Genomic DNA, 27,370 nt, shown 5'->3' on the forward strand with positions numbered 1-27,370 from the left:
GAATGTCTGTAACTCTTTTCCTATGCCTGTCCCACCACTGTATGTTGGGAATGTTGGGACAAGGTAGTTAATTTAGTTTCATAGGCCCACAGATGGGAAAGAATTGTGCTCAAGAGCTGTATTTAATGGATTACAGCTAGGAATCTCATCCCCACTTGACTTAGAGGATTTAGATGAAGAGATTTTTGGACTCTGAGCTGATGGGATAATGATATTTAGATTTAGATGATGATGTTGGTTCAAAACCTGGCCCCCCCTGCAGAGGACAGGGAAAGGCTGAAGAGACAGTCACTCCTGATTAGTAGGTGGCTGGTTTAATAAACAAGGGAACTTACAAGGCTTGTCTTGGGCACCACAAGACCCATAGATTTCTACACCTGCCCCACCCCCCGCAAGAATCTTAAAGTTCATGCAGTAGCCTTAACTAGGTCCAGGCATGGAAACCATCCAGATGGTCTCAACAACACCCTCCTCTCTTAGGGCTGTGTCCTTGGAGCAGCATCCACGGAGGGAACTATGGGCAGAACTACATTCTAAGGACAAAGGAGGCGGGCGAGGAGCCTGCAATTGCCCAGGTCTGGCTTCAGGATCAACCTGTGATTATATCCTCTTGATGACTCCTCTAACAGATGAGACTTTGAATTTTAAGTTTAACAAGATAGGACTCTGGGGAACCTTGAGATGTAGTGAATGATTTAGCACTTGGGAAGGACATGAGTCGTTAAGAGGCCAGAGGGTGGACCTCTAATGACCGCTATTCTTATGTAATTCCCTCCTGCTGAGTACAGGAAAGACCTGTGAGTATCTACCCCATGATAGACCATGCTGTAGGGTACCAAGTGAGTTTAAGAAAGGGCTGTTATCCTTGGTGGCCCTGACCCAATCTCATCGAGCAGGGGGTGCAGATGAGTGCACTGGATCTTGAAAGCAAGCTGGACACATTCGGTGACACTTCCATAAGCACCTGACCTCTGATCATTAGCAAACTGGGGGCCCTTGACGGAGGGGTCCTATGTGTCCTCTGCTTCCTCCGTCAGCCCGCGGGCTCCCAGTGGTGACTGCCTTCCACGGACCTGGGGCTGCGAGCTGCGGCCGCCCCCGGCCCGCCGCGTCTCCGTCTTCGCGCGGGCGCGTGGTGCGGCCCGGCCAGCGCCGCGCACACGGGGAGGCGGTTTCCCGGCAGCGCCTGCGCCTGCGCGCGCCGCCCGCCGCTCAGTCACAGCGCAGATGCAGGACCGGCCCGATGGGGATCCCGGGGGCTGGGGCGCCGGGTCCAGGCCGGCGGGGAGCCCGCGCCCTGGCCACGGCCCTGCTCTGCCTGCACCCACTGCTGCTGCACAGCCAGATGGCCTGGGCCGAGCGTGAGTGAGCCGGCGGGTGAGGGGGCCAAGGTCGCCCGCCCTTCTTGCGTCCCCCCTTCACCACACCGTCGACGGTAGACAGGCGGACCAACACCTGGCCGGGGGCTCTGCAGTCCCTGGGTCCATGGTGGGGGGCGCGGAGGGCATGGGAGGTGGGGGAAGGGACGGCCGTCTTCCCCGCCGGCTCTTTCTGCTGGATCTCGAGCCTCCCTGCCGGCCCCTACACCCTCCCCTCTTCATTCTGAGAATGGCAAAGTACTACTTCAGAAGGGGAACTGTCCAGCAGACTGTGCTCCTTTTGGCCTCAGTGTCCCTAGAATGCTGGGCCAGGTGAGAAGGGTGCGACCACTTAATCTCAGTGGCCTGGAGCCAGTGGCACCACTCTGGAAGGCTTCAGTTTCCAAGCGGTGTGCTTGTCAAGTGAAATTGGTCTGGGAAAGTGGTTGGGACAGCACTGCCTGCAGGCCTGGACCTCCGCCCGGATAGTGTGCTGATGTGCGCCCCCGCAGCCGCCCCCCTTCCCCTCCCCCTCCTCCAGACCCACAGACTGCTTCCTCAGCGCTGCCATCCCAGCGAAGCCAGGTGTCCCTTTGTCACATGAGCCATGTCACTTCACCCTGGGGCTTGGATTTCCTAGCTGCAGCGGACTTGGGTCCTGTGGATGCTGACATATGATGCCAAGGCTGGCATCCATAACACAGGTGCCCCATGGCTGGGACTGTCTCCACAGAGTGTGGGAAACCTTCCGTAGGCGGGAAAATCTTTGGTGGCCGAGATGCACCTGAAATGCGGTGGCCGTGGCAGGCCGCCCTGTACTACCAAGGCATTCACATCTGCGGAGCCGCCCTCATCAATACCTCCTGGGTGGCCTCAGCTGCCCACTGCTTCCAAAAGTATGTCTTCCCCACAGCCCGCTGCCGGGTGGGACGATGGGGAGGGAGCACAGGTGGGCAGAACAGAAGAGGATGAAGGTTGTCCCAGCCTTTTTGTCCAGGCATGGCCTGGCATGACCGCTGCTGCCCCTGTCTTTAACGCATTGTCCTTTCTCCCTGGAAGGCCATCCCTGCTCCTCACTGGGCTCCAGTCTCCTGACTCTCTGAGTCACACATCCCAGGATGAGGGCCATTTACTTCATCTCTACGTCTGGGGACGCCCCGGTCCCCCACCTCCTCACACTTCAGCGATACTTGCCAAGATGCTGTGGTTATCTGGGCTACATGTACTTTCCTCTTAAACAGCCAAATGGAAACTAGCTCCAGCCGTGACTATCAGCAAATACAGGAAAATGGACTTTAGTTCCATAGCCGGTGCCTCCAGCCCACTCTGCATCTTCCCTAAACTTTAGGAATTAAATCCTGTTCCCATTCCAGGTGGACTCTGGTTTCTGCATCTTGCCCAGCTCTAGACAGTCCACAAGATCTCAGTGAGCCTTACTTCCCTCTTGTGCAAAGGGTAGTGGGTGTGTTGTATCTCTGGCCAGGTACTTGGCACAGGCTTTAGGCTTTATGTTGGAGCCACAGTCCCAGGGTCGCCGCTTCCCGGGGCTGGGGACATCCATCAGTGCCCGGTGTGGGCAAACATCATGCCCACTTCCTACTAGGCTATCTGAAGGCTATCTCCAGCACAACTGCTGGAGGTTTCCCAGGGTCCTGACCACCTGGACCCTAGGGCATGTGTCTCTCTGGAGGTGTCCTGGGGCCCAGCTCCTGTCGTTTCTGTGGAAATAGGAAGCTCCTAAGAGGAGCTGTGGTCACCACCATCCCCACAGGCCAGAGTGAGGTATAAAGCACGTGGCCTCTGTCCAGGAAGATGGCATGCAGCCATCAAGAAAGTGGGCTGCCCGTCATGGGCATCCCGAGCTTGCTCTGTGCCCAGAGGGAGTGGGGAGAGTATTACCCTCCAAGTCAGGAGGCTAGAGCTGCTGGCATCAGGTGACCTTGAGACCCCCTTCAAGTTCCATTCATTCCTTCAGCACCCATGGAGAATGTGCAGATGCAGGACCCACCTAGAAGCTTCTTCTATCAGGAAAGGGAGACACAAGCCCAACCACTGTGGTGCAGGGTGGGAGGCCAGAATGTGCCAGAGGAGAGACCCTGGCCACTGTAAAGGGGAACTGCTCTGGGTCCCATCGGAGGAGGCGCCTTGTGGGAGGATCCTGGGTAGGGAGACAGCCCAAGCAAATCAGGTGGGTGGAAAGTTGCTTTTTTTCTAGAAGCAAGAAGCTCAGTTCCACATGCTCCAGTTTCTACTTGCTCCACAAAGACCTGGGGGTGCCTGTCAACAGAGAGGGACCAGCCTTTAGAGAAATCAGCATGTGAGGCCGGGCGGGAGGGGGACGCATTATTCTGGGCTGGGAAACGGGGTTTTTGAGAATCATTACAGGTCACAGGAACTTTCAAGGGTTCTGGTCAGATCTGGGGGCGAGCCAGGTCTCCGCTCATTAAAACTGAAGGAGTACAGTTTTGATGTGCCCCCAACATTTCTTTCCGACACGAAGCTTCTCTGCTCCTTTGATTCCGGGGCATGCTGGGAAAGCCATCAGAATCTTGCAAAAGACAAATGTCTAGAGGCTCTGGACAGGAATCTACCTGCCACAAGAGAACATTAGGAAGGGAGGAGAGAGAACCTTCTGGAATCATGGTGGGGTCTGGTCACTCACCAGCAGGAGCGGGTGGGAGGTAGGCAGCTGGGGTGAGGATGCTGGCCCTGCACTCAGAGGATATGGGTGACGATGTAGCCTCCCCACTACAGGTCCCACAATCCGGCCGACTACCGGGTCCTGCTAGGGTACCATCGTCTAAAAACTCGCACTGCGCACGGCCGCACGGCGACAGTGTACCGGCTCTTCGTCCACACGGACTTCAACAAGCACTACTTCATGGGGCGTGACATCACCCTGTTGCAGCTGCACCGGCCCATGAAAATCTCTGCCTACATTCAACCCGCCTGCCTCCCAACCAGTGACATGCATCTGCCCTCTCACTCCTGCTGGATAACCGGCTGGGGGATGGTCACTGAGGAAGGTGAGCGGGGGTCAGGGCTGCGCAGGGGGGAAGGGGCGTGCCACCGAAGCCCCAGGGGACATGGTTAGGTACGTCACTGCCACCCCCTGGCCGAGCCAGGTCTCCCCGCCTCCACTTTCTGGCCTCTGCTTCTGTCTCCACATAGCAGCCAGATTAGTTGCTTTAAAACACAAGCAGACCCTTCAGTGGTTCCCCAGGGTGCTTAGAATGGATTCCAAACCCCTGGACCCCGCCATGACATCTCGTCTTCTCCCCCGCCACTCCCAGCCCACGCTGACCGCCCCCCGTCCTCCCCTCCACAGGCCCCTCACGTTGGCTCTCTCCTCTGCCCCATGGGTCTTTTCCCCCTCATCTCCGCACCATACTCTCTGAAGGTTTCCCCAACCCTGTCAGTTAAAACGGGCGGCATCTCCAACAGCAGGAAGACGGGCAGGGAGCTGGCCTCTCTCCCAGGGCCCCCCCCCCACATCTGAGCCGCTCTCTCCCCTCCCCACCAGTGATGTTGGGCCCACCCTACACGCTCCAGGAGGCAGAAGTCGGCATTTTAGAAAGCAACCTGTGTAAACTATATTTCCAGGGGCCAGGCCCCGAGGGCTCTGAGTATTCTATACATGAGGACATGTTCTGCGCTGCGGACTTCCGGACGGGAAAGTCCGTCTGCCGCGTAAGTGACACTCGCTACCTCTCCTCCCCGGGGGCATCTGTCCCGTCTCCTCTGTGTCTTCTCTGGACCCAGCCCTAGCCCCTGACTTCTTCCTAAGCCCACCCCAGCCTGAGGTGTCGGAGCTGAAGCCCAGAAGCCCCCAAAGGGTGCTCGTTCCGTTCCATCGCTTTCTTTATAGCTTTTAGAAACTTTGTTGAAGCCCTGCACCTATAGAAAGGGCAGGCTTTACAAGTGTGCTGTTCGAGGCACTTGTTTAGAAATTGACGCTCACGTAACCAGCGTCCGTGTGGTCTTCCTCATACCCCCTTCCTGTCACCAAGTCCCCCAGAAGAGCCTTGCCCTGGCTTCTCACGCCCTGTGGGTCCGTGTCGGGACCTCCATAAACGCAGTGTCACCGGACACACTCTCAGCGGCTGTCTGCTGGTCACTAGTACAGGTGAGAGGCCTGTCCACCTGGTGAGGAGTTGATAAATTGTGTGTATCTTATTGCCGTCCGGAACTCCTGCTGATCGCTGGGCGAAGACGCCGTAATTTTCTTGATCGGCTCTAGTGCTGGTGCCGTCTGGGTAGTTTCCGCTTGAGATGGTTGCCCATGGCGTTGCTGTGAACACCCTCCTGCATGTCTGTTAGTGTACGTGGGCTCACAGTTTGGTTGGGCGTGACCCTGGGTGTGGAATTACTGCGCTGTAAGATGTGCACATGTTCCCCTCTCCTGGATACAGGAGAGCAGCTTTGCAAGCCTCTTGGACCCCTGTGCGCTCCCACCAGCCGTGGCTGCTCCACATGGCAGCCGCGACTTCACATTTTTAACCATCGCGTGTATTTTCAGTTTGCATTTCTCTGGTGACGAATGAAGGCCAGCACTTTTTCATATGTGCATTGCCTTTTTTTTTGTACCATCGATTCAAGTTGTTCTTGCCTTTATTTCAAGTTGAATTTGCGGGCTGTGATGTACATTATTGGCTGGTGCACTCTGAATGTCTTGTGGTTACCGAAGGCAAGTTCGTGCGCCCGATGCACCATGAGGCCAAAGAAATTGAAACATTGGAGTCTGGAGCAGAGAAAGGTTTATTGCAAGGCCGAGCAAGGAGGACAAGGTGGCCCATGCCCAAGAAAACTCCGAACTCCCCGAAGGGTTTCAGCAAAGCATATTTAAAGGCCGAGTGAGGGAGGGGCGTTGCAGGGCACGTGATCAGCTTGCGCACGATTTTCTGATTAGTTGATGTTGAGGGAACAGGGTGGTCAACACCATTAACCCTGCCTCTGCTGAGTGTCCTTCAGTGTTCCCTTCACCTCCACCCCCTGGCTGATGAGGGCTGTGGGCTGGCCTTGCGGCTCCTTGGCCTCAGCCATGCCAAGCACTCCGGTCACCTCAGTCTGCCTCTTCCAGAGTCAGGCCGTGTTCATCGCTCCAGTCTTGGGTCAGAGAAGCTCTCTGAAGACCCTCCCCTGGGCACCTCTGTTCCACATCTGGGGCCTGCAGATGTGTGGAATGTATTGTCTGTGCTGTGTTATGTGTCACCTCAGTGTCTCCTGCAGTCACGTTCCTTCAACAGAAGGCTGGAATGTGTCCTTGGTCCCCACTTTGTGGCCTATGGGATGGAAGCACTATGCCTCATGGTGGCAGGTGCCTTCCTGCCTGGAGTCCCACACTCAATGCCCCCCACATTCTTCTGGGAGCCCCTGGGGGTCCCCTGCAGCTCCAGCCACCCCGCCAGCCTGGGCACGGCGTCACCTCTTTTCCTCTGTGCACACCCAGCAGCTTGGCTTTTTCTAATTCAGAAGCTCAACCAGGAAACTGAGTCAAAACTAGACTCTTAGTCAAGAAGAAAGGCCCTGGGGCGCTGCAGTGGATTTAGGGCTGAGGATTTAGCTAGAGGCCTCCGGGCCGGCCACAGCCATTGTGTCACGCCTTGGGTGGTGCCTTCTCCCATGGGGGGCTGGGAGGGCAGAGCCTGGGGTCCCCCTGTGTATTCTTGTAGGTCTGTGACTGCCGCCTGGAGGGCTGTGCAGGGCCCCCTCTGGAGCTCTGTGAAATGGGCTTCAAGGCCCCCCATTTGTGATTTTGACCTGGGAGGCCTACAGCGGGACACTGTGTCTGGACTTTCCAAATTGCCCAGGCAATCCGGATGAGAAGAGCTGCTCACGCCCTCACCCTGACCCGGGGCCACCTGAACTCTGCTGTGGTCTCTTCGCATTGCCCGAACAACGTGTCCCTCTCTTTCTTGGGCCCCAGGACTCATGTTCTCTCTTTCTTCAGGGAGATTCTGGGGGCCCCCTCGTCTGCAAGCTGAATAATACCTGGTATCTGATGGGGCTGTCCAGCTGGAGCCTGCCCTGCCAACAGCCCATTGGCCCCAGTGTCTTCACCAGGATCACCTACTTCTCCCAGTGGATCGCCAGGCATCAGGCGGGTTCACCCCCGCCCAAACCTTCTGATATCCCTCCGGAAGACAACAGGCACCCTCAGAGCAGCGGCCCTCCCACTTTGACTAACGTCACTTCTCTGGGCAACGTCCCTCAGCCCAGGAGCTTCCAAGCCCTTGTGACTTCACAGGTCTCCTGCCTGCTGCTGACTGCCCTCTGGATGCTGTGACAGGCCACATGGTGCCCCCCCCAGCCCTCCCCCCAGAAGCCCGTCTGCCTTAGCGTGTGTTCCTCTCTGCGCTCTGAGTCCATCGGAAGTCTGCCCCAAGCCTGATGAAAACAAATAAAGGAAGAAGCTTCCTGCTCCTGTTTCTGACTCATCAGACCCCACTGCACCCCTGCTCCGCTATGCTGCGGGCTCCCGCCTGGGCTGGGTGGGGACACTGAACAGCTGGCTGGCCATCTGGAGCGGAATCCTCCTCCAGGAGTCTTCCGGAAGGGTTGGCACGGCTCAGGGCCACGAAGGAAGTGGCGTGCCCTAGGGCCTGCAGGACACTGATGGCCAATTTACTGGGAGCAGGATCATCCGAAAGATGAATGATCTGATCTGACCTGGGGATAAAGAAGAAGCTTCCGGGCCCAAAGGCTCAATTTGAAGCAGATTGCAAAGGACTGTGGCCACCAGGCTTAGGTCAGCAGTTAGCTTCCACTCCAGGGCTCAGCTCCAAGACTGTTCCTCCTGTCCCCACAGCCCTGTCCTGGCTGGCCCACCACCCCCTGTGGATCTGCCGTGTCCTCCAGTGGTTGAGGTTTGGCTGACTCGGGACTTGCTGATCCAACACTGAGCCCGTAAGCCATATCCTGAGCTGCCCCAGCAAACACATCTGGGTCACAGACTCTTAACTAGTTAGCAGAACTCCCAGAAGAGTTTTACCACCACCGCCCCTGCCCCGAACCCGTGATTATCAGGGAGTAGCCCCTGGTCGTGGCAGGTCCACTGCATCCATCCACCTTCAGGTGTCCGTGCAAATTCTTTCCAAACCTGTTGTCGCCCACATAACCCTGTCACCTCTCCAGTGAGTGAGAACAGGTGAAGTCACACGCACGTGGTCAACAGACTTTGCTGCCACTCATGCCGAGGTATCCTTCCCAGCTCAGCCGTGTCTGGGAGTGAGAAATCCCCCCGCCCCCAAAAGCGGGCTCTCTAATGGGCTCCAGGGCAGGGCTGTGGGCCTGAGGTGCAAGGTAGCACTTAGTCGGTTCCCGTCTGGGGCGGCAGCCACCCGCGGTCCCCAGAACTGCCACCTTCCTTCAACCGCATGGCCTCATGCTGGCTGTGCTGGATTTCCCTCCCACGGTCACTTCTGCTTTGTCCAGCAGCAGCATGTTTCTGTGGCTAGCATGGAGTCATGGGACTGCTTGCTTCTCCATGAAGTTCCCTGGGCCCCCAACTCTGTAGATGCAGATGCCTTTCCAGGCCACTGTGCACATCTGACAGGTGGTAGCTCCAACACCAGCCCCCTTTCTTCTCACCTGGAATCAGCTCCAGTGCTCAGTTTCATTGTCCAGGTTTGGTCTCTTTAGACAGATCTGGAGCCAAGGCCTAGCCTGGGTAAGTAACTCATCTGAGGTCTATGGGTCATCAGGACTGGAGCAGGAATTCCAGCCCAGACCTCCCAACAGCGCTCAGAAGCCTCTGTTCTCCGAGTGCAGGCCACTCACAGACTCCTCCAGCCCTGGCTGACTTCCTCTCGCAGGACTGACCTGTCCCAAATGTGGCCCAGAATGCCCTCTGGTCAGTGGCAAGGAAAGGTTCCAAATAACAAGATCCAGGTCAGAGTGCAGAGCAGACCTGCGGAGCCGCGGAGTCTGGGGCTGGGGGACAGGCTGGGAGTGGCCCCTGCGGTGGGTTTCACCAGACCTGCCATCAGGACCTCCCCCTAGGCTGCTGCTCCTACCCCAGAATCAACCATGACTGAGCTGGGGAGGCGACCGGAAACCGAAATCAATGAGAAAAACCCAGAGAAACTGGAGCGAGCGGTGGCTGGGGGAAGAGGGGAGGGCGGTGAGAGGACGGGCTGAAGAGGCCTCGTCCTTGCTCTGCTCTGGCCTCTTTCTGCCCCACCTCCTCGTGCTGGAGGCTGCCTAACCCTCCTCTCGTGCCAGCATGCTTCAGGGTGGCCGTGGCAACTGGTGTGTGGGTCCCACCTGCCACCTTTGAGCACTCGTCCTCCATTCCTCTGCTTCAACCCGCAAGGGCAGGGACAGGACCGTCTAGGGAGACGTGGTCCTTCCACTGTGACTTCTTCTAAGGCTTTAAAGCTGAATCCCTGACTATAGGGGCTGCCTGGTGGGTCAGTAGGGAGGAGAGGTTGAGAGTGGCCCTTTGAGGGGAGGGCATAGCTCAGTGGTCCTGCTTGGCATGCACAAGGTCCTGGGTTCAATCCCCAGTACCTCCATTAAATAAACAAACAAACCTAATTACCTCCCCCTCAAAAAAAAATTTAAAAATAAAGTGGCCCTTGGGTGCCTGGGGCCCTCCACTCTGGGGACACTCCCCTGTCTCCTTGAACTCGTCAAGACCTCAGCCCTTCTCCGGTGCACTGCACCAAACTGAGTGACAGAAGAGCTGCTAACCCCTGGGAAACATGAGCACACATGCCCAAATTATTTCCCCCCCGCCCGGAGGGGTGGGACTGTCATATGAGATAGACAGCAGACTGGGCATTATAGATTATTTGAAATAAGGTTATTGGAAAAGACAGATCAAAAAATTTTAATAAGCATAAGAAATATCCTTATGGATATAGGAAAATATTCTTAGCAGTAAGACCCGAGACAAAGACACCACCGAAAAAATCAAGTCAAACTACTACGTAGGAATGAGATAGTAGTTGAATTAAAGAGCACACTAGATTGAGTGGATGCAGGATAAACATCACCCTGTACGGGCATTACAGTTTGGAGCTGGCACAAAGGGGGATACTCTGCAGAGTGTTTATTTACCAAATTGCTAACCACCAAGGTATGGTTGGGGTATAAGGAAGCAAGAAGGCCCAGAGCAGGAGCAGCAGAGATGTGGCCACCCCTGGGCCCTGACGGTCCAGAGAGAAGGCTGCTTTCAGGCTGCTTTCCACCTGGGAAACCTCACACGAGGGGTTTTCATGGGCACAAATTCCCTGAACACTTTATTTCCTTCCTCAAGTATTCAGCTGAGGCTCCCCCTTGGCTGACCCTAACTGCAGCCAGAAGGAATGGGAACCTGTCCACACCCTCCCACTTCCCACCCCATCCCACAGATCAGCAGGAGAATAGGAGAGTTTACCTGGAGGGAAGATTGGCAGACGACGGCCAGAGATGGTCTAGACAGCTCGGTTTGACTCTCCTGCTTAAAAGAAAGGAAGGAAGGAAGGAAGGAAATTAGAAGTTTGGATTAATTTATTTTTTAAAAATCTTCATGAAGCAGTAGAGAGAGAATGGGGATCTGCCCGGCCAAATTCTGGAGGAAAGCCTACAATCAGAATGTAATTAACACAGGGAACTATATTCAGTATTTTGCAATAACCTTTTATGAAAATGAATATATGTATGTTTTTGTGTGTGTGTGTGTGTATATATATATATATATATATATATATATATATATATATATATATATATATATACACACATATATATGCATGTTGGGACACTGTGCTGTACACCAGAAATTGACACATTGTAACTGACCATACTCCTATTAAAAAAAAGAAGAAGAATATAATTAGAATAAATTAGAATAACCAAGACCCAAAGTTGTTTTTGCTGCAAGGATATTCTCATACATAGTCAAAAAAATAAATCTTATCTAAAAATACCTACTATATGCTATTATTTATTTTATCTCCTGTCTCTTTAAAAGTAATATTTCTGGGGGAAAAAATACATGTTTTTAGTAGAAAATTCAGAAATGTTTATCTATAAGAAATTTAAAGTGGACTTTATACTATCCAAACATTTAAAAAAAAAAAAAACAAATTGGGCCTCCTCAGACATCTGCAAAGGCAACAGGAAGGAAGCTGTGTTAGTCAGGGTTCTCCAGAGAACCAACCACATGTTTACGTACCTATATATCCAGAGAGAGAGAGATTGGAAGGGGGGCTGGTTTAAGGAATTGGCTCAAGTGATTGTAGAGACAAGAAATCCAAAATCTGTCAGGTTGGCCAGCAAGCCAGAGACTCCGGAAGGACTGATGCTGCCGTTCAAGTCCGTATTAATCATATTTTTTATTTTTTAGATTTTCTCATGGTTTGACATGTTGAGGGGGCATTGCTGGCCAGGGAGTGGCTGCTGCATTGCTACAAATAATAATCAAGCAGGACTTACCTTTCATACGGAAACCAACCATCTCAGATTCCTACCCACAACTGCCTCCTCGATCTAACACTTATTTTCCAAGCCAATATTTCCCCGCCCTAAATCACTGCAGAAAACTAGAGACCACCCCTAGAGCCTAGAGCACACTAACATTATTCGTACTAGCCAATCCTAAGCTGTTTTCTTGTCCATGGAAACCACAAGAAAGGCTCTGGGCCATGCTTTCCCCTCACTCCGGTTTCTGTCTCCTGAGCAGACTGGTGCTTCACCGTGTGGCCCTGCATGGGGTGGAGGGGAGTGTAAGTAATGCAAGTCTTCTCTCAATGGCATTAGCCTGTCTGTGTCATCACCTCGTCACCCACATAAGTTAAAATCTTACAGGTAGACTTTAATACAAAGTCCAAAGGCTGTTAGGCTGGAGACCTAGGAAGAGATAATGTTGCAGTTCAAGTTGGAAGGCTGTCTCTCAGCAAAATACCTTCTTACTCAGGGACAGTTCGTCTTTTGTTCTATTCAGGCCTTCAACTGATTGGATGAGGCCCACCCACATTATGGAAGGCAATCTGCTTTCTTCAAAGTCCACTGATTTAAATGTTAAGCTCATTTAAAAAAAAAAAAATACCCCTTCACAGAAACATCTAGAATAATTTTTGACTAGATATCTTGTCACTGTCACCCAGGCAAGTTGATGTGTAAAATTAACCCTCTCAGGAATCTTAGAGGAAACACTCCCCATGTTACACTGGGACTTCAAAGAGCCTAACAGGATAAGAAATGCTGTAAACTCTCAAGCCCAAGGGCCTGGCAACAAAATGAAAGGAGAAGGCAGAGGAAGGGGTGGATTTGCACTTGCAGACTTGCAGTTTGACCAGCCAGGGGTCACATCAGGCTGTGAACGGGGTCCATGACCCATGCAAATGCAGAGCTACCTAGAGGATGGCACCTTCATTCTTGGTATGAGGAAATCCCTAGCATTCATTTTTTTCAAGAATAATACCCAGCATGTGATCACACATAACCAACCACAAAAGGAAACAAAACTCCCCAAATAGGAACCAGAATAGGAGAAAGCAGAAATGGACATAGACTTCAGACTTTATAAACGCCAAAGATTTTTGAATACCTCTACTTATGAACCTGCATCCATTAGCTTTTACTGAATGACGGATGACCTCAAACCCCGCCTTGGAGTACCACTTTCAACTCCCCAGTGAAACTGTAAAGATTCTTTTTCAAAAATTAGTCTCCAGAAATGGCCCTATGAGTATATAGCAAATGAAGAAAAATTTATTCAAGAAAACCTACCAAAAAACACTTAGTAAGAATAGCAAAAGTCTGCGGTGCTTGAATCACCACCAGCTGCCTCCCTACCCTCTCCCAGCTCAGCAGGACAGCAAGTCTACCCTGGATGGCTGCAGCCAGGGGCACAGGCTCCCGCTCCCTCCAGCCCCCAGTCAGAGGGTTACAACATCCTCCTGGGAGGGCAGGATGTCAGCATCTCTCTCCCTCTGTCCCCAGGTGCCCCTTGCAGAGGCAAAGTGCTGGGCAAGAGTGACCAAGAGATTGGGGCTCTTTCTTCTGTCCAGCCCCTGTTCTGGACACTCTCCCTTGGGTGTGATGCACTGACAATACTGGAACCTCAGCTGTCCTCTCCCTGGCCTGCAAAGCAAGGTGTCCCCGCCAAGATGGGCAAGCCAAGACAGCCTGGCTACCAGTCCCCTCCAGCTCCGAAAGTAGGTGACAGAGAAGTGTGCCTGTCCCCACCTTCCACTCTAGAGCTCTGGTTCAAAGATTTGGCCCAGAGAGAGAAGCAGGTTGTACAAAAAAGAGATCTGGAAGACTTCCCAAAGGAACTGACTTTATTTACAAGCCAGAAAATGGGAACATCCAAGCTAAAGAGTTCCCTCAAAAATAACGGAGCTGGTGGTCAAAAGTAATTAAGAGGAGACTGGTAGATCCATTAGAGATAAAAGCTAGACTGTGGGCTGGCTGGTTTACCAGAGAGAACCAGGGAAAGGAACAGCCACAAAGAGCCCTCCTGGGGCCAGGACAAGTCCCAAACCCTGACTTCAGAAACCATCCCTGCATAGGACCCCAGAAGCTTAACTGGATCAGGCCAAGGGCTGGGCTGCACATTTCCCACGGTGACCTGAGCCTCCACGTGCACGTGCCACCTACGGCACCTTCTCTCCTGTCCTCATGCTCTGTTACAAATCATAGGTTCAAAGATAAAAGTTACTGTGCTGCACATCTCAGCAGAGAAAAGCCAAGAATGTGATATTCTTGTCTCTGGATCTCCGACCCTGGGGGCAACCAGGGAAAGCCCCTCTGCTCCCCATTTGGAAAGGAAGAGTAGGACAAGCCTGTAGCTTAATTATGTAAATTCTCATCAGTCTGTAAGTGATGTAGACCAAGGGTCTTCCCACCGAGCTCTGTGCAGAATATGCTCACGTTGCCCATGGGACACTGTCACCCTGGCCCAGGGTTCATCCATGTCACACACTGTCGTCCATGGACTAAGTCAGCCTTTCCTGGAAGATTCCGGGACAGGGCTGCGGGGATCAGGTCTTGAGGGGGCCGTGTATGATGTAGCTATGTCCTTTGGTGAAGAGAGATGCCAGGGGAAGGTGTTTCAGATGCACCTGTGACCCTGATTCAATGACTTCCTGCACGGACAGTCTCCCGGCTGTGAGTGGCACAGAGTCTCTAGGCACAGGAAGCCTGGAAGTGCATTTCTGAAATCCTAGAACATGAGCCCATTTGTTTGCAAGAGAGCAACATTTTTGTGTTTTGAGCCACATAATTCTTAGCTTAGGTGTATGTTTTCAAGATCCTCAGTAATCAGATTCATTGTGGATATTTCTTATGTGCCCTTAAATTGTTTTTAAAAAATAAGTTAAAAAATTTAGAGTTATTACTTTTTAGAGGCTATTTCCAAAGCACTGCTTTTACATGAAGTGTGGGTGAGTATTTAAGACAATACTATACTATATGGAACTAACCTAAATGTCCATCAGCAGATGACTGGATAAAGAAGTTGTGGTGGTTATACAATGGAATACTACTCTGCCATAAAAAAGAATAAAATAATGCTGTTTGCGACAACATGGATGGACCTAGACATCGTCATTCTAAGTAAAGTAAGCCAGAAAGAGAAAGAAAAATACCATATGATATCATTCATGTGTGGAATCTAAAAAAGTAAAAAAAAGGACACAATGAACTCATCTACAAAACAGAAACAGACTCTCAGTCTTAGTAAACAATCTTATGGTTACCTGGGAAAGGGGGTGGGAGGGGATAAATTGGGGAGTTTAAGATTTACAAATGTTAGCCATTATAATATAAAAATCGATTTTTAAAAAAGACTATATTTGGGGGCTCTGTGACAGTACACCAGGCCCCGTGGGGAACCTGGTGTCTATGCCTGATTGCCCTTTGCTGATAAAGTTGCAGGCCCAGCCAGATGTGAGTCTACACCTACACAGCTAGGAGTCTAAAGAGCTAGAGGTAAAAAACAATCACTTAAAAACTAAAAATAGGGGAGAGGGTATAGCTCAGTGATAGAACATATTCTTAGCATGCAGGAGTTCCTGGGTTCAATCCCCAGTCCTGAGGCGGGAAGCCCCATAAAGACTGCAGGACCCCCAAGCAGGGCCACTACTCTCCTGCCAGCATCATCCGGTTCCCTGGCCCAGAGGTTCCCTCTCACTTGTTGCCTCTGAAACAGCTTACTTACCCCTAAATTTCTATTGGTTCCCTGAGCTCACTCCTGATTGGGTATTTCCTTCACTCCTGATTGGTCCATTTCCCTAACTTCTGATTTGTCCATTTGTAGTACTTCATTTGCATGGAGCTCACTCCTGATTGGTTATTTCTCTCACTCCTGATTGGTCCATTTCCCTCACTCCTGATTGGTTATTTCTCTTCCTCTTGATTGGTCTGTTTCTACAAAGCTTGTTCCTAGTTGGTCAACTTTTGTTATACTTTATTTGTACATGATGTTGCAAAGTGTAAACTGGCAGCCTATAAAGGCTTGTGTAAACCTACAGATGGGGTTCAGAGCTTGGAGTGTTAAGTCCTCTGGGCCCACTGGCGTAATAAATCTGAGTTCTCTAACTCTCCGAGTGCTGCGTGGTCTCTTGCCTGGATCCAGGCTGCTGTCACAACTGAGCTGTAACATATTTTTCTACAACAGTACCTCCATTAAAAAATAAAATAAAAATCTTTCTGAAATCCCGCAAAATAGACAAATCTGATATAAATAAAATGATAACCTTCAGACTTTGCATATGCATCAAATTTAATTCCTTTTCTTCTTCCAGGGAGTCCAATGTTACCACTTCCCCCTTTACCAGCTACCTTAGGAAGAGACAATCACCACCATAGAATTTCATTTGTATACTCATAAATGACACTTAAAATATTGTAATGTATTTGAGGTTGTCTAGGACTGTAAGCTTCTTTGGCTGGAATCTTAATCTGATGAATTTTTTTTCCAAAAAACTAGCACAGAGACAATTGTGTTTGCTAAATAAATTAATCTATTATCATTTTTAGTTAAATGAATAAAATTAAACTAAACAACTCTAACATCAAATGACTCAAATATAAATGACAAAAATCAAAGAAAATCCATGACTAAAATAAGAAACTAAAAATGAATAATTATTATACATATAATACACATATAATATTACACATGTATATAATTATTATACATATAAAATACATATAATAAAATAAGTATTAAGATGAGTTAAAAATAACTCAGAAATGAAATAATTTTAAAAGATATATAATTTAAAATAACTTTAAAGCTGAATCTGAAAATATATAACCATTTAAAGGGGCAAGCTGTAGATTTAGGGGAGATGCTGACAGTCCTAAGATGTTGCCAGGCCCTCCTGGGCTATACAAGATGCTCGCTTTATCAAATAGAACAGGGCAGCTGCTGTGGCATAATGAAAACACAGACCCCCAGAGAGAAGGCAGGAGAACAGAGCTGAGAAAATTCCAGAAGCAAGATACCCTTTTTTTTTTTTTTTTAGCATTTCACAACAATTGCAGGAGAGAAAAGCTATTTACATCCTACTGCTTTTACAAAATTAAGAAAACAAATTTCTTATAAAATTTAGTGACAGGAAAATATTGATGTTGAATCCCAGGTACTTACAGGGCGTGAAGGGGAAGAATATCAGAGTAACACCACTACAGATGATGGCAGCCTTCCTCCTTGCTGTACTTCATGGACTGGAATGTGCTTTCTTCAGAAACAAGGTAAAAGACAGTAAGAAAATGATACAAGACACTAAATGACATCATAAATTAGAATAATAAAAACTCAGATGAAAGGACAGAATTTAGGAAAGAATGAGAAAAAATGGGAAAAAATCACTTCATGCATGAAGTATAAAGTCATAACAGCAAAGTGACAGACAGTGCCTTGTGAGAAATGGAAGGTGAAAAGAGGAAAATGCTAAAAAAGGAATCAAGCAAGAGATGATAAAGATTTGTGAGAAAATGTCGCAATTTGAAGATAAGCATGGAAGTTGAATCATTGGACTGCCTGAAAAAGAAAACCAAAGGCAAGACACAAAGCAAACATTAAACGTTATAACATATCTTATAGCACAGGGAACTATATTCAATATCTCATAGTAACCTATAATGAAAAAGAATATGAAAAGGAATATATGTATCTATATGTGTGACTGAAACACTATGCGGTACACCAGAAATTGACACAACACTGTAAACTGACTATACTTCAATACTTCAAAAATAAATAAAGAAATGTTGTAATTCAGAAAATTTCAGAATGTAAAGAAGTACATTCAAAGTGCACCTGGACAGGCACACTGGGCAGTGACTCAGAACCACCAGCAGCAGGACGTGGTCTAGTGAAGAAATCCTTGAGCATCTGGGGGAAAGGGGCAAATGATACACTGTATAAAGGAAAGAAAATGAGGATCTCACTCACGATTTCTGAGTGCAGTATTTTGTGTCAGAAGGAAATGGAATTACATATTTAAAGACTCCCAGAAAGAACTATGGGCCATGAGTTTTATAGCTAAAAAATCTGACCTACAGATATAAACCTATTGACATCCAAGTCGTCATGCAAGACCTCAGGTGGCATTGTTCCTGGGACCCCTAAAGAGGGATGATCAAACTACTTAGCACAGTGAGATGCCTAGGAAGGGCATGGGACACATGGTCAACCCTAAATCCACACTGACTTTGTCCAACTAAGAGTGCGTGACACAGATACTAACTACTATGTGTAAAATAGATAAACAAGAAGTTTCTTATGCAGAGCACGGGGAACTACATTCAATATCTTACAGTAATCTATAATGAAAAGCAATGTGAAGAAGAATGTATGTGTGTATATATATGTATATGTGTATATATATATGGCTAAAATGTTATGCTGCACATCAGAAATTGACACAACATTGTAAACTGACTATACTTCAGTTAAAAAAATAATAAATATTTATAGGGAAAAAAAGAGTGAGTGACAGAGAGCATGATGCCAGTGGAAGGCACAGGGGTAATAGCTCAAGTAATTTCTTTTTGCCATGTGAACTTTATTTTAATTGCAGTATAGTCAGTTACAATGTGTCAGTTTCTGGTGTACTGCACAATGTCCCAGTCATGCATATACATATATATCATTGTTTTCGTATTCTTTATTAAGAGCTATCTTTGTTTTTTATTTTATGTAAAAATATTTCTTAAACACTGGCTGTAAATAGTGTTTAATGTAAAAAACTCCAACGTTAAATATAAAGAAGATCACCAAAACTTATTCTAAATCCATATGACTGAGAAACTGAATACCTGGGGCCACATGAGCTGATCTGTGAGAGGGGTATTCAGGGAAGAGCTGCGGGGGCAGCTGCTGTTGGCCTCGTGGCTGACTGAAGCCCCCACCATGGGTGCACTCCAGCCCCTCTGAAACCTCTGGGCTCCTTGGCAAGTGGGAGTATTGGAATCTGGTACCCGCAGGGAGGCACAGCGCTGAATGGAAGAGAGGCTCACCAGGTATGGAGTGTGGGACCCAGAAGGGCCCTCGGGCCCTGGGGAGAGGACCTGGGCCCCTAGCAACCCCAAGGGTAGATCCATGGGGTACGGAGGCCAGTCTGCAGCTCTGTGCTGACAGCATGATGTGGGTGATGAGCCAGCAGCTGCCAGGGACGGGCTCCTGGACAGTGAGATAAACAGAGGAGAGGAGAGGCTCTAAGTCACCTGGGCTGAGTGAGGAGCAGGTAGTCTCAGGGCTCAGGGACCAGAAGTGGAGGGAGGCCTTTAAATTGCCCTTCATTTTCAACATGTTTCTAGGTCAATCTCTGACTAACAGTGTCTTGACAAGGACTGGTTGTCAGGGGACTTCTGGAAGCAGGTGAACATAAAAACTGGTTCCCATCCCAGCCTGAGGAAGAAATGGCTGCAGGACCTCTGGGTCTCCAACCCGATCCTGCAGTCCCTGGTCATGGGCTACATGCTGACCTGTCTCCTGGCTGGTCTGGTTGGAGAAGTGGAGTTCTCTCTTCTTTCCCTGCCTCCCCCCACCAAGCACCTGGTGTGTCGCACAGGTAGATGGAGAAGACAAGGAGATAGGAAGACAGCTTTGCGTGAGCCTCATCCAGCTCAGGAGCACAGATGCCACATGGACAGAAGGTCACGGCTGCACTTGGATGAAGATGCTCTGCTCCTTCTCCTGATCTTGAACCTTGGGGACCCTCCCCCAATGTGGCCTGGGGCACCTAGTGTCTTCCTTCGCCCTCCTAAGTCTTCCCCTCCTAAGGTCCAGCCCTAGGCTCTGGGTGCTGCTCTTATAATAGAGAAGAACAAATCTGATTCCATATTAGATCTGTTCCTTGGGGCTAACCCTGTGCCCTGTTGTATGGGCTGAGTCATTCTGGTTCCTCACCTTTTGTAAAAGGATGTTGCCTACAGCCTAAAATATACAAGAGACCCCATTCTCAAGGCTCTGACCTTTAAGGGTATGACACTTTCCCACTCATATAAAGATTAAAAAGTTGCAGAGTAGAAAATAACACTTGTCTAGTGGGAGGTTTACAGGGACACCATAAACTGACCCACATGGAGAGCTGCAAGAACAAAGGATTCCAGCACCAAGAAGTTTGCAAAAACCAATCACACTCCCTCTCCTCCCCTTTTTAGTATAAAAGGAGCCTGAATTCTGCCTTGAGGAAGATGGTTCTCCAGGACATAAGTCTGCCATCTTCTTGATCTGCTGGCTTTCCGAATAAAGTCGTTATTCCTTACCCCAACACATCATCTCCCAATATATTGGCCTGTCAAGCCGTGAGCAGAAAGAGTTTCGATTTGGTAACACTCACCCATGGCCACACTGGCTGGCTGTCTCCCAGTTCCTAGAGCCTCCCTGATGATGGCATGGAATCTGTGATCTGAAGATTAAGGATTTCTAGGAAATCAGGTCAAGAGAAGGGAGTTTCTGGGGTGAATAAGTGATGTTTTCCAACTCAGCAGTCTCAACGTTTTGTTTTGCAGGGGAACTATTGACACGTCCAGTGCAAACAAATTTGGTTCGAACACAATGTATTTCACCCATATGCCTGATCTGAAAGGAAAATTCAAACCACAATTTGTCTTATACTTAAATTTACTCAAAATGATGACCTAGACTTGCTCCCTTGCAAACAGCTAGGACCTATTTTAACTGGCCAGCTCGGTGGGAACCTGCCCTTGCTTTTCCTCTCCCACTGCTGCGCTTTCCTTCCCCAGCCCTGCAAAGCACCACCTAGTCTTTTGTCCTCCGAGGAAGGAAGCCAAGTGCCCACCTTGATGCTCAGTCCCTGGAGATCTCTTGCTTCTCTTGTTATCTGACAGTGTTTCTTGCTCGGCACACAACAACCGTGGGTAGCACAAGTGTGAGAGGGAGAGGGAGACAAGGGGATGGCATTTCCTATTATTGGCAACATTATCTGAAGTGCAGTATTAGACCCCAGCTGGGGAAATTTGGAGTGCGTGTCCCCCAGCTCTGCCTAGAGGTGCCTTCTTTCCCCAGATTCCTTCCAGAGCATGGGGGTATCCCAGGGGTGACCTATAAAGGATGGGGCATGGCCCCAGCACCCCAAGCTTTTTAAATTGTGGGAAGGTTATTCCGAAGTTGCCTGTAATCAAAAAGGTTTGGAAATGAGGAAAGGGGCAGGAGTGAAGCATCAGTGCAGCGAATGTCCACTTGATGCTAAAGCGTTTGAGGCCCCAAGGACCGGGGTGACTGCGGCCTCAGGGCTGGCTCCTGCAAGGAGGGTCTGGAACAGGGATTAAAATCAGAATCAGCGCCAGACTCATAGTGGAAATTTACAGTCTCTTCCAGGCAGTCGAGCCGGGAGACAGTGCAGCACTGAGTTCCCGTTGCTGGTGGTGCAACTCATTCCGTTCATGCACCCCTCAGACCTGCGTTTCCTCAGGCGTCAAACAAAGCCGTTTACAACAACTTTCCTTGTATCATAACCACCAGATACCATGAGTGGAGCGGAAAAGCATGCTCGCAGGTGAGATTCATTATTAGAGGAAATTATTCTTGACTCAACAGCAGGGATTCCGAAATACAGTTTTGTCCATTTACCACCTGGGACCTCTTTCTTGAGCGGTCTGGGGTTTTTCCCAGGTCCACCGAGGGATCCCCTGGCACGCAGTCAGCGGCAGAGGCCTGAGCAGCACCAGGCTTCCCTTCCCTGGAGACGCTGCTTGGAGTCCAGGTGGGTGTGCGCCACTCACCGTCCTCGTCTGTGCCTCTGGGCCCACCTGGGAGGACTGCCCTCTGTGGAGGCTCAGCCAGCCCTGGATATAAGAATCACACCAGCATGTGCAGGAGCGTCAGCAGTGCCGACCCAGTGCGGAGGTTTAAGCAGCTCTTAAGTCCATATAAGGAACTATACTCTTGCCCATTTAAAAGTATAGATACAGGTTTTAAAACTTGACTATATTTCTTGCCTTGCCTATTTGTTTTAAAATAATAGGTTTTATTATTATTTAGGTATGCAAGGTGATTGAAAAGATACCTTGTTATACTCATCGGATCTTAAGAAGAGGGGCACATCATGCCATGCAGCGCCACGTGGGGGAGCACGAGGGTCAGTTAGGAGGCAGAGGAGCCGGGGAAATGTACCAGCAGCTAAGGAGAGCCTCTGTGCCCCCGGCCCGCTGCAGCTAGCCAGCCCTAAGCCTGCGGGCCTCGCCCTGCCCGGGCCTCCCACGGAGACCGTAGTTAAGGCTGTGCCTGTATTTCCGCTCCTGCTCCCTCTGTCTCCGGACTGACCCCGGTGCTTCTGCACGCGGTCCTGCGTGGTGTTCCATGCCTCCTGTTTCTGGGGAACTGTGGGTACAAACCTCTTCCTCCATGACAGTCATTTCTGCGTCTGTGGGTCTTACCCTACCTGGTTTTAAAACGGCAAAGAAGTTGTTCACGTCGGCATAGACGTGAAGTTCTTCTATGTGTAGTGCCAGACTTCAGAGATTTCCATGAATTAACATAATGAGGATGAGAAATACTTTCATAGTAGATCACATATCAGATTTCATGACAATACATGTATTGGAGAAAGAGTCAGTGAATTAGGACTGATGAAAGCAATTTTTACATATTGAAGTATGAGGAAGCCATTGTGGCTTATACATGAGTTAACCTGAATTTTGTGCTAACTGAAACAGTCTGCAGCCTATCAAACATACATTGTACAGCTGCTTTAATTATTAAAGAAAAGGGTTCATTGCCTAGAAGTAAAAAACGGCCATCCTAAAATTAAGGATTAAATACCTCCCTTCCTGGGACACCAATGCTGGTCCTCCTTTGATGATGAGACTCCCTGGCCAGGTGCCAAGGCCACACTGACTCACTGTGTACGTGCTGATCTGTGTGTTTATTTTTTGAAATATTGAAGGAATGTGTCCCTGACTTATTTGATGTAAAACTGTGCTGAAAGCCATGCTTCTCCGGAGCAGTTCCTCAGAGTTATCTGAGAGGCTGTATCCTGTGTTATAGGCTTCAGTCTGTCTCAGATAAAGCTCTTTTCTCTTCCTATTATAGATTGTTAATTGATTATTTCTGTTGACAGGAGGCAGTACCATTTGTCAAGTTACTGTTGAATCACAACCATAGGTTGGGTACAGATGTAGAATTTGGTAAAAATCAACAAAAGCTTATTGCTATATGGAATTTACAACATAGAGCATATATATTTTATTATTATTTGCAAACTCTGTGCAGTATGAGCTTTATACATAATAAACCACGTTACTTATAATAAAGTGATATATCTGTTTATTATCAGTAATAATATATATTATATACAATTTTTTTCCAGAGAGCTGATTATTAAACATTTAGTTGCCCATCATTGTATAAACCCCAGCGGAGATGCTGCAGACATTTCCAAGCGCGACACCCTCCCTCGGCTTGGCAGTGTTCCCCTGCTGGGGATTCATCCATCTCTGTGGCTTTGAACTTTCATGATTATATTTAGCTGGGGTCCCGCAGAGGTCTGGTTGCTGGTCAGGAGATCAGCAGAGCGTCCAGCAGTTCTAACTGGAGGAAACATAGCCCCTCATTGTCCTTTCCCAACAGCAGACAGTCCAGGTGAAATGAGAAAAGTCTATGCTAAGCTTATAGAATCTAATTTTAACTGTTCAAATCTGAGTTTAATGGAAAGGCCCATCACAGGACCTATTGCCTGTGTGTTACAAAGCTGCATGTGCCGGAGAGGTTTTTGCAGACAGCAGAAATTGGAAATACATGCCGAGGCTGGTTTTGAGTGCTCCCGGCCAAAAAAAATTCAGCTGCTTCCAGGCTAGAAGAGGGGCCAATTGTGATGTGGCTGAAAGGCACAAGAGGGCTCCTCCTGCAGGCGTTTGCTGTGGCTTTGATGTAAACTCCAACCCAGGGATGGGCTGAACGGTCTGAACAGTCAGGGGATTGAAACCACATGACTGGTATAAATCCTCGTGGTTTTCCCTGTGCCTTCTCTCAGTGTCCCCATGTGGGTCCCTCAGCGAGAGCACACATGGACATGTGGTGACAAATCCTACTTTTCTAGGATGCACCAGGGTAGACTGAGTGAGAACAAAAGCTGGCAGGGAAAGAGTGGCTTCTATAAACAGTCCAGAAGGGAGAGAGCTGGTTACCGCTTTCTCCAAAAGGAGGACCCCTCACTCTCAGTCAGAGTGAGCAAACCTAGGGTGTGAAAAGGCTCATTCCTGGGATGGGGGCAGTTCTGAGATAGCAGCCCAGGAAGGCTGTCTGTATCTGCTCTCCTCAACAGCAGGAGGCAGATAAGATACGTGACGCATTTATGTGAAGCTTCCAACCGGAGCCCAGAATCCTCTTTTGTCTCCTGGAAAGTTTCTACTTTTTAATGATCTCTCTGAACATCTGGGGTGTCCTTTACAAGGAAAAGAACTTTCATCCTCAAATTCTTCAGGCACTTCAGAAAAAGCTGGCTGCTAACTTTTCACAATTCCTGTTCTTTTCAGAGCTAGGTAGGTCAAGGTTTCTCAATTAGTTAGTTAGACAGTTAGGTGCATGGATAGATAGATAAGTAGATGAAATGGTTAATTTGGCTTTCTTGCTTAAAATCGGGAATTATTCTATTAGGAGGAGCCACAATCCTGGTTCTTAATTTTCTATTTAAAATGTAAATGAGTATTTATATCTTAGATATTCATACTATAAATAAACACATCTTGGCTTTCCTCCTTACCACAACTGTAGCCTCTCAAGTGTGGAAGAGCCCTCTCAGTTCAATTTCCTTAAGTGTAGCTAGATTTGCAGATACTAACTACTATATATAAAATAGATAAACAACAAGTTTCTACTGTAGAGCACAGGGAACTTTATTCAATGTCTTGCAGTAATCTATAATGAAAAAGAATATGAAAAGGAATATATGTATATATATATATGGATGACTGAAACATTGTGCTGTACATCAGAAATTGACATAACATTGTAAACTGACTATACTTCAATAACAAGAAAATGAGACAATGTATCTTTTTGTCTGGCTATGTTTTTCAGCACACTTCATATTGGTATAAAAGTGCCTAAGATAGGCATTTTGTAAACATTCCACACATAGCATAAACATATTCATTAGGTTCTTAGGATAAATTTGCCAAGTCCATCATTAGCTTTCTTCTAGAATAATTAAGCAGCAATAGAAGGTACTGCTCAGAATGTACCTGAAACTATTTAAAGACAACTGTGACATCAGAAGTCATTATTACCCAGAAATATTTATATCCCAAAACTTGAATAATTAGTTTTTCATGAACCATAGTCCAAGTCAACCCTTTACTGAATTCTACCCTCTTTTTCTTTAATACTCATTTGAATATTACATTGAATTCCTATTTTCATGGCCAATGGTGGAAAAGTTTGAAAATGACAAAGTAATTTACAATATAGATTTTGATAATAATTGGACCTAGAGATTATCATATTGAGTGAATAAGTCAGAGAAAGACAAATATATTATATAATGTACATGTGAAATCTTTTTAAAAATGATACAAATTCTATTTACAAATCTAAAACAGACTCACGGACATAGAAGACAAACTATGGTTACCAAAAGGTAAAAGGCAGGGAGGGGTAAATTAGGGGTAGGGGATTAACAGAGACACATTACAATATATAAAATAGATAAACAAGGATCTACTGTACAGCACAGGGAACTATATTCAATTTCTTATAATAACCTGTAATGAAAAAGAATCTGAAAGGAGAAAACATATGTTTGTATAACTGAATCACTTTACACCTGAAACTAACATTGTGAATCAATTACACTTCAATAAAATTTTTTTAAAACACAATATATCACACACAGAAATAAAATTAATTATATTACATAGGCTTATAAACTAAAGTGTGTTTAAAAAGCTGAAAAACTCAATGGAAATACCATCTATGTGTGTGCTTTCAAAGTGGACATTCTAAAGTGCACAGCTTTGTGTGAGGGGGCCTCCCCCAGGTGGCTAGACGCCCATGTGTCCCACCGTGTCCTGGGGGCCGGAGGTCCTCACTGATCTGTACATCATTCACTCCTTTCTCCCACCCATGCTTGAAGGGTGGTGCCGCCACCCCCAGCGGATGGTGGACCTTGTGTTTGTTGGCTTGGTTAGTGTGTGCATGTGTGTGTGTATGTGTGTGTAGCAGCCCATGTAAGTCAGCAGACTTCCCATTTCAGTGCTCACACCAAGAGCTCTCTCTTCACCTGCATGTGCAGTGTCCTGGTGTCCAGGAGGAGTCAAAACCACACTCAAGGTCGAGGCTCCTCAGCTGAGCACTGAGACAGCCCTCTCCAGACAGGGACATTTCAGTGTTGAGTGAAAGATACTTTTCTGCCCACAAAAGCACTCCAGTATATGTAGTTTTATATCACACGCCTGGTAAATCTTATGATGGCCTTTCCATTGAACTCAGCTTTGAGTATTGTAAAGGAAATTCTATGAAGCTTATAAAACAGCAATATGTTGATCAGCTACTTTAATTTAGGCTGTAGAGTCTATCTTAGAGTCCTTTTCTCACTCATAATTTCTTCTTATTGGATTCTTATTGGCTTGTTTGCCTGAATTATTTGTAATATTCTTCTTGTTTTCACTCCTCTGATTTCTGATTATGGTATCTGTCCAAACAAGGTCGGTTTAATCAGCCTGGAGCTGAAAGACTTGACAGATGGGGTTAAGAAACATCTGACTCCTAACCCTGTGTGGTTGGCGGGAAGGCAAGCCCCTTAGCCCACTTTCTTTGCCCCGAGTTCTTTACACGCTGGTTTCAGATTGGGGCTCAGATTCGGTGGCTGGCCTGCAGCAGGGAGGCTGTGCTGCCTGGCGGGCTGCGGGGGACCAGGATCCGGGGGGAGGAGGACTAGCCTCTGGCCTGGCGCTGTCAATTCTCTGGGCTAAATCCTCAACCCGCCTGCCTTTACAGTGAGTTCTGCTGAGATGATCTCCTTTTACGGAGATGTTGGTGATAATCCCAAGAAGTGCTAATTGTCCTGAAAAAAGGCGTCACAACTGAGCTGTTTGCAAAGGAAGCTGGAGGAAAGGCAGAGGGGTGCCTGGCTGCCTGCCTCCAGCCTGAGCTCCATCCCTCCCACCCTCTCTGCACCTTCTCGCCTGGCTTTCTCTGTCTAGGGAGCATTTTGGGGCAGCTGCTCCTTGCCAGACTCAGAGCACAGCGGTGCAGGGGACACCCATGTGGCACCGCCACTTTCCCACCAAGGACTTAGGGACTAGTTGAGTGAACTAGTGAAGGAACGATGTGAAGAGTAGCTGCGTCTACTGCCCATCTCTGCCCGGCCTCAAGAGGCGCTTAAAAGGGAGCTGCTACCGGGAGGGGCCCCGTGCTTGGTCTCCTCCGAAGTCATCGGAGCTTAGGGTTGAATAGGCTCTAGTGTTTACTCCCGCGCATCTAAGTTGTTTACCTTGAAGTACCCAGGAAAGCAAGAAAGGCTTTCTTGAAAATGTTTATTAAACGATACAAATATGCATCTAACGCGCCAGTTTATAAGAAATCAAACAAATCGGTTACTTCC

General features: G+C 48.3%; 2 protein-coding genes across 2 annotated transcripts; both read left to right on the forward strand.

Annotated features, from left to right (window-relative positions):
* The first annotated feature begins 1,221 nt into the window (after positions 1-1,221).
* LOC116663856 (inactive serine protease 39-like) lies at positions 1,222-2,673 on the forward strand. The gene is made up of 3 exons (XM_032480817.1): positions 1,222-1,361; positions 2,092-2,254; positions 2,418-2,673. Exons 1-3 carry the CDS (start codon positions 1,244-1,246, stop codon positions 2,593-2,595), a joined length of 459 nt encoding a protein of 152 aa, XP_032336708.1. The 5' UTR covers positions 1,222-1,243; the 3' UTR covers positions 2,596-2,673.
* A 533-nt stretch (positions 2,674-3,206) lies between these two features.
* Positions 3,207-7,644, forward strand: LOC102514765 (serine protease 40). Its single transcript, XM_032480811.1, has 4 exons — positions 3,207-3,292; positions 4,113-4,384; positions 4,882-5,048; positions 7,309-7,644. The coding sequence occupies exons 1-4, from the start codon at positions 3,207-3,209 to the stop codon at positions 7,642-7,644; spliced, it is 861 nt and encodes a 286-aa protein (XP_032336702.1).
* Positions 7,645-27,370: the final 19,726 nt, after the last annotated feature.

Source organism: Camelus ferus, chromosome 5 (genome assembly GCF_009834535.1).
Source record: "Camelus ferus isolate YT-003-E chromosome 5, BCGSAC_Cfer_1.0, whole genome shotgun sequence".
NCBI lineage: Eukaryota > Metazoa > Chordata > Mammalia > Artiodactyla > Camelidae > Camelus > Camelus ferus.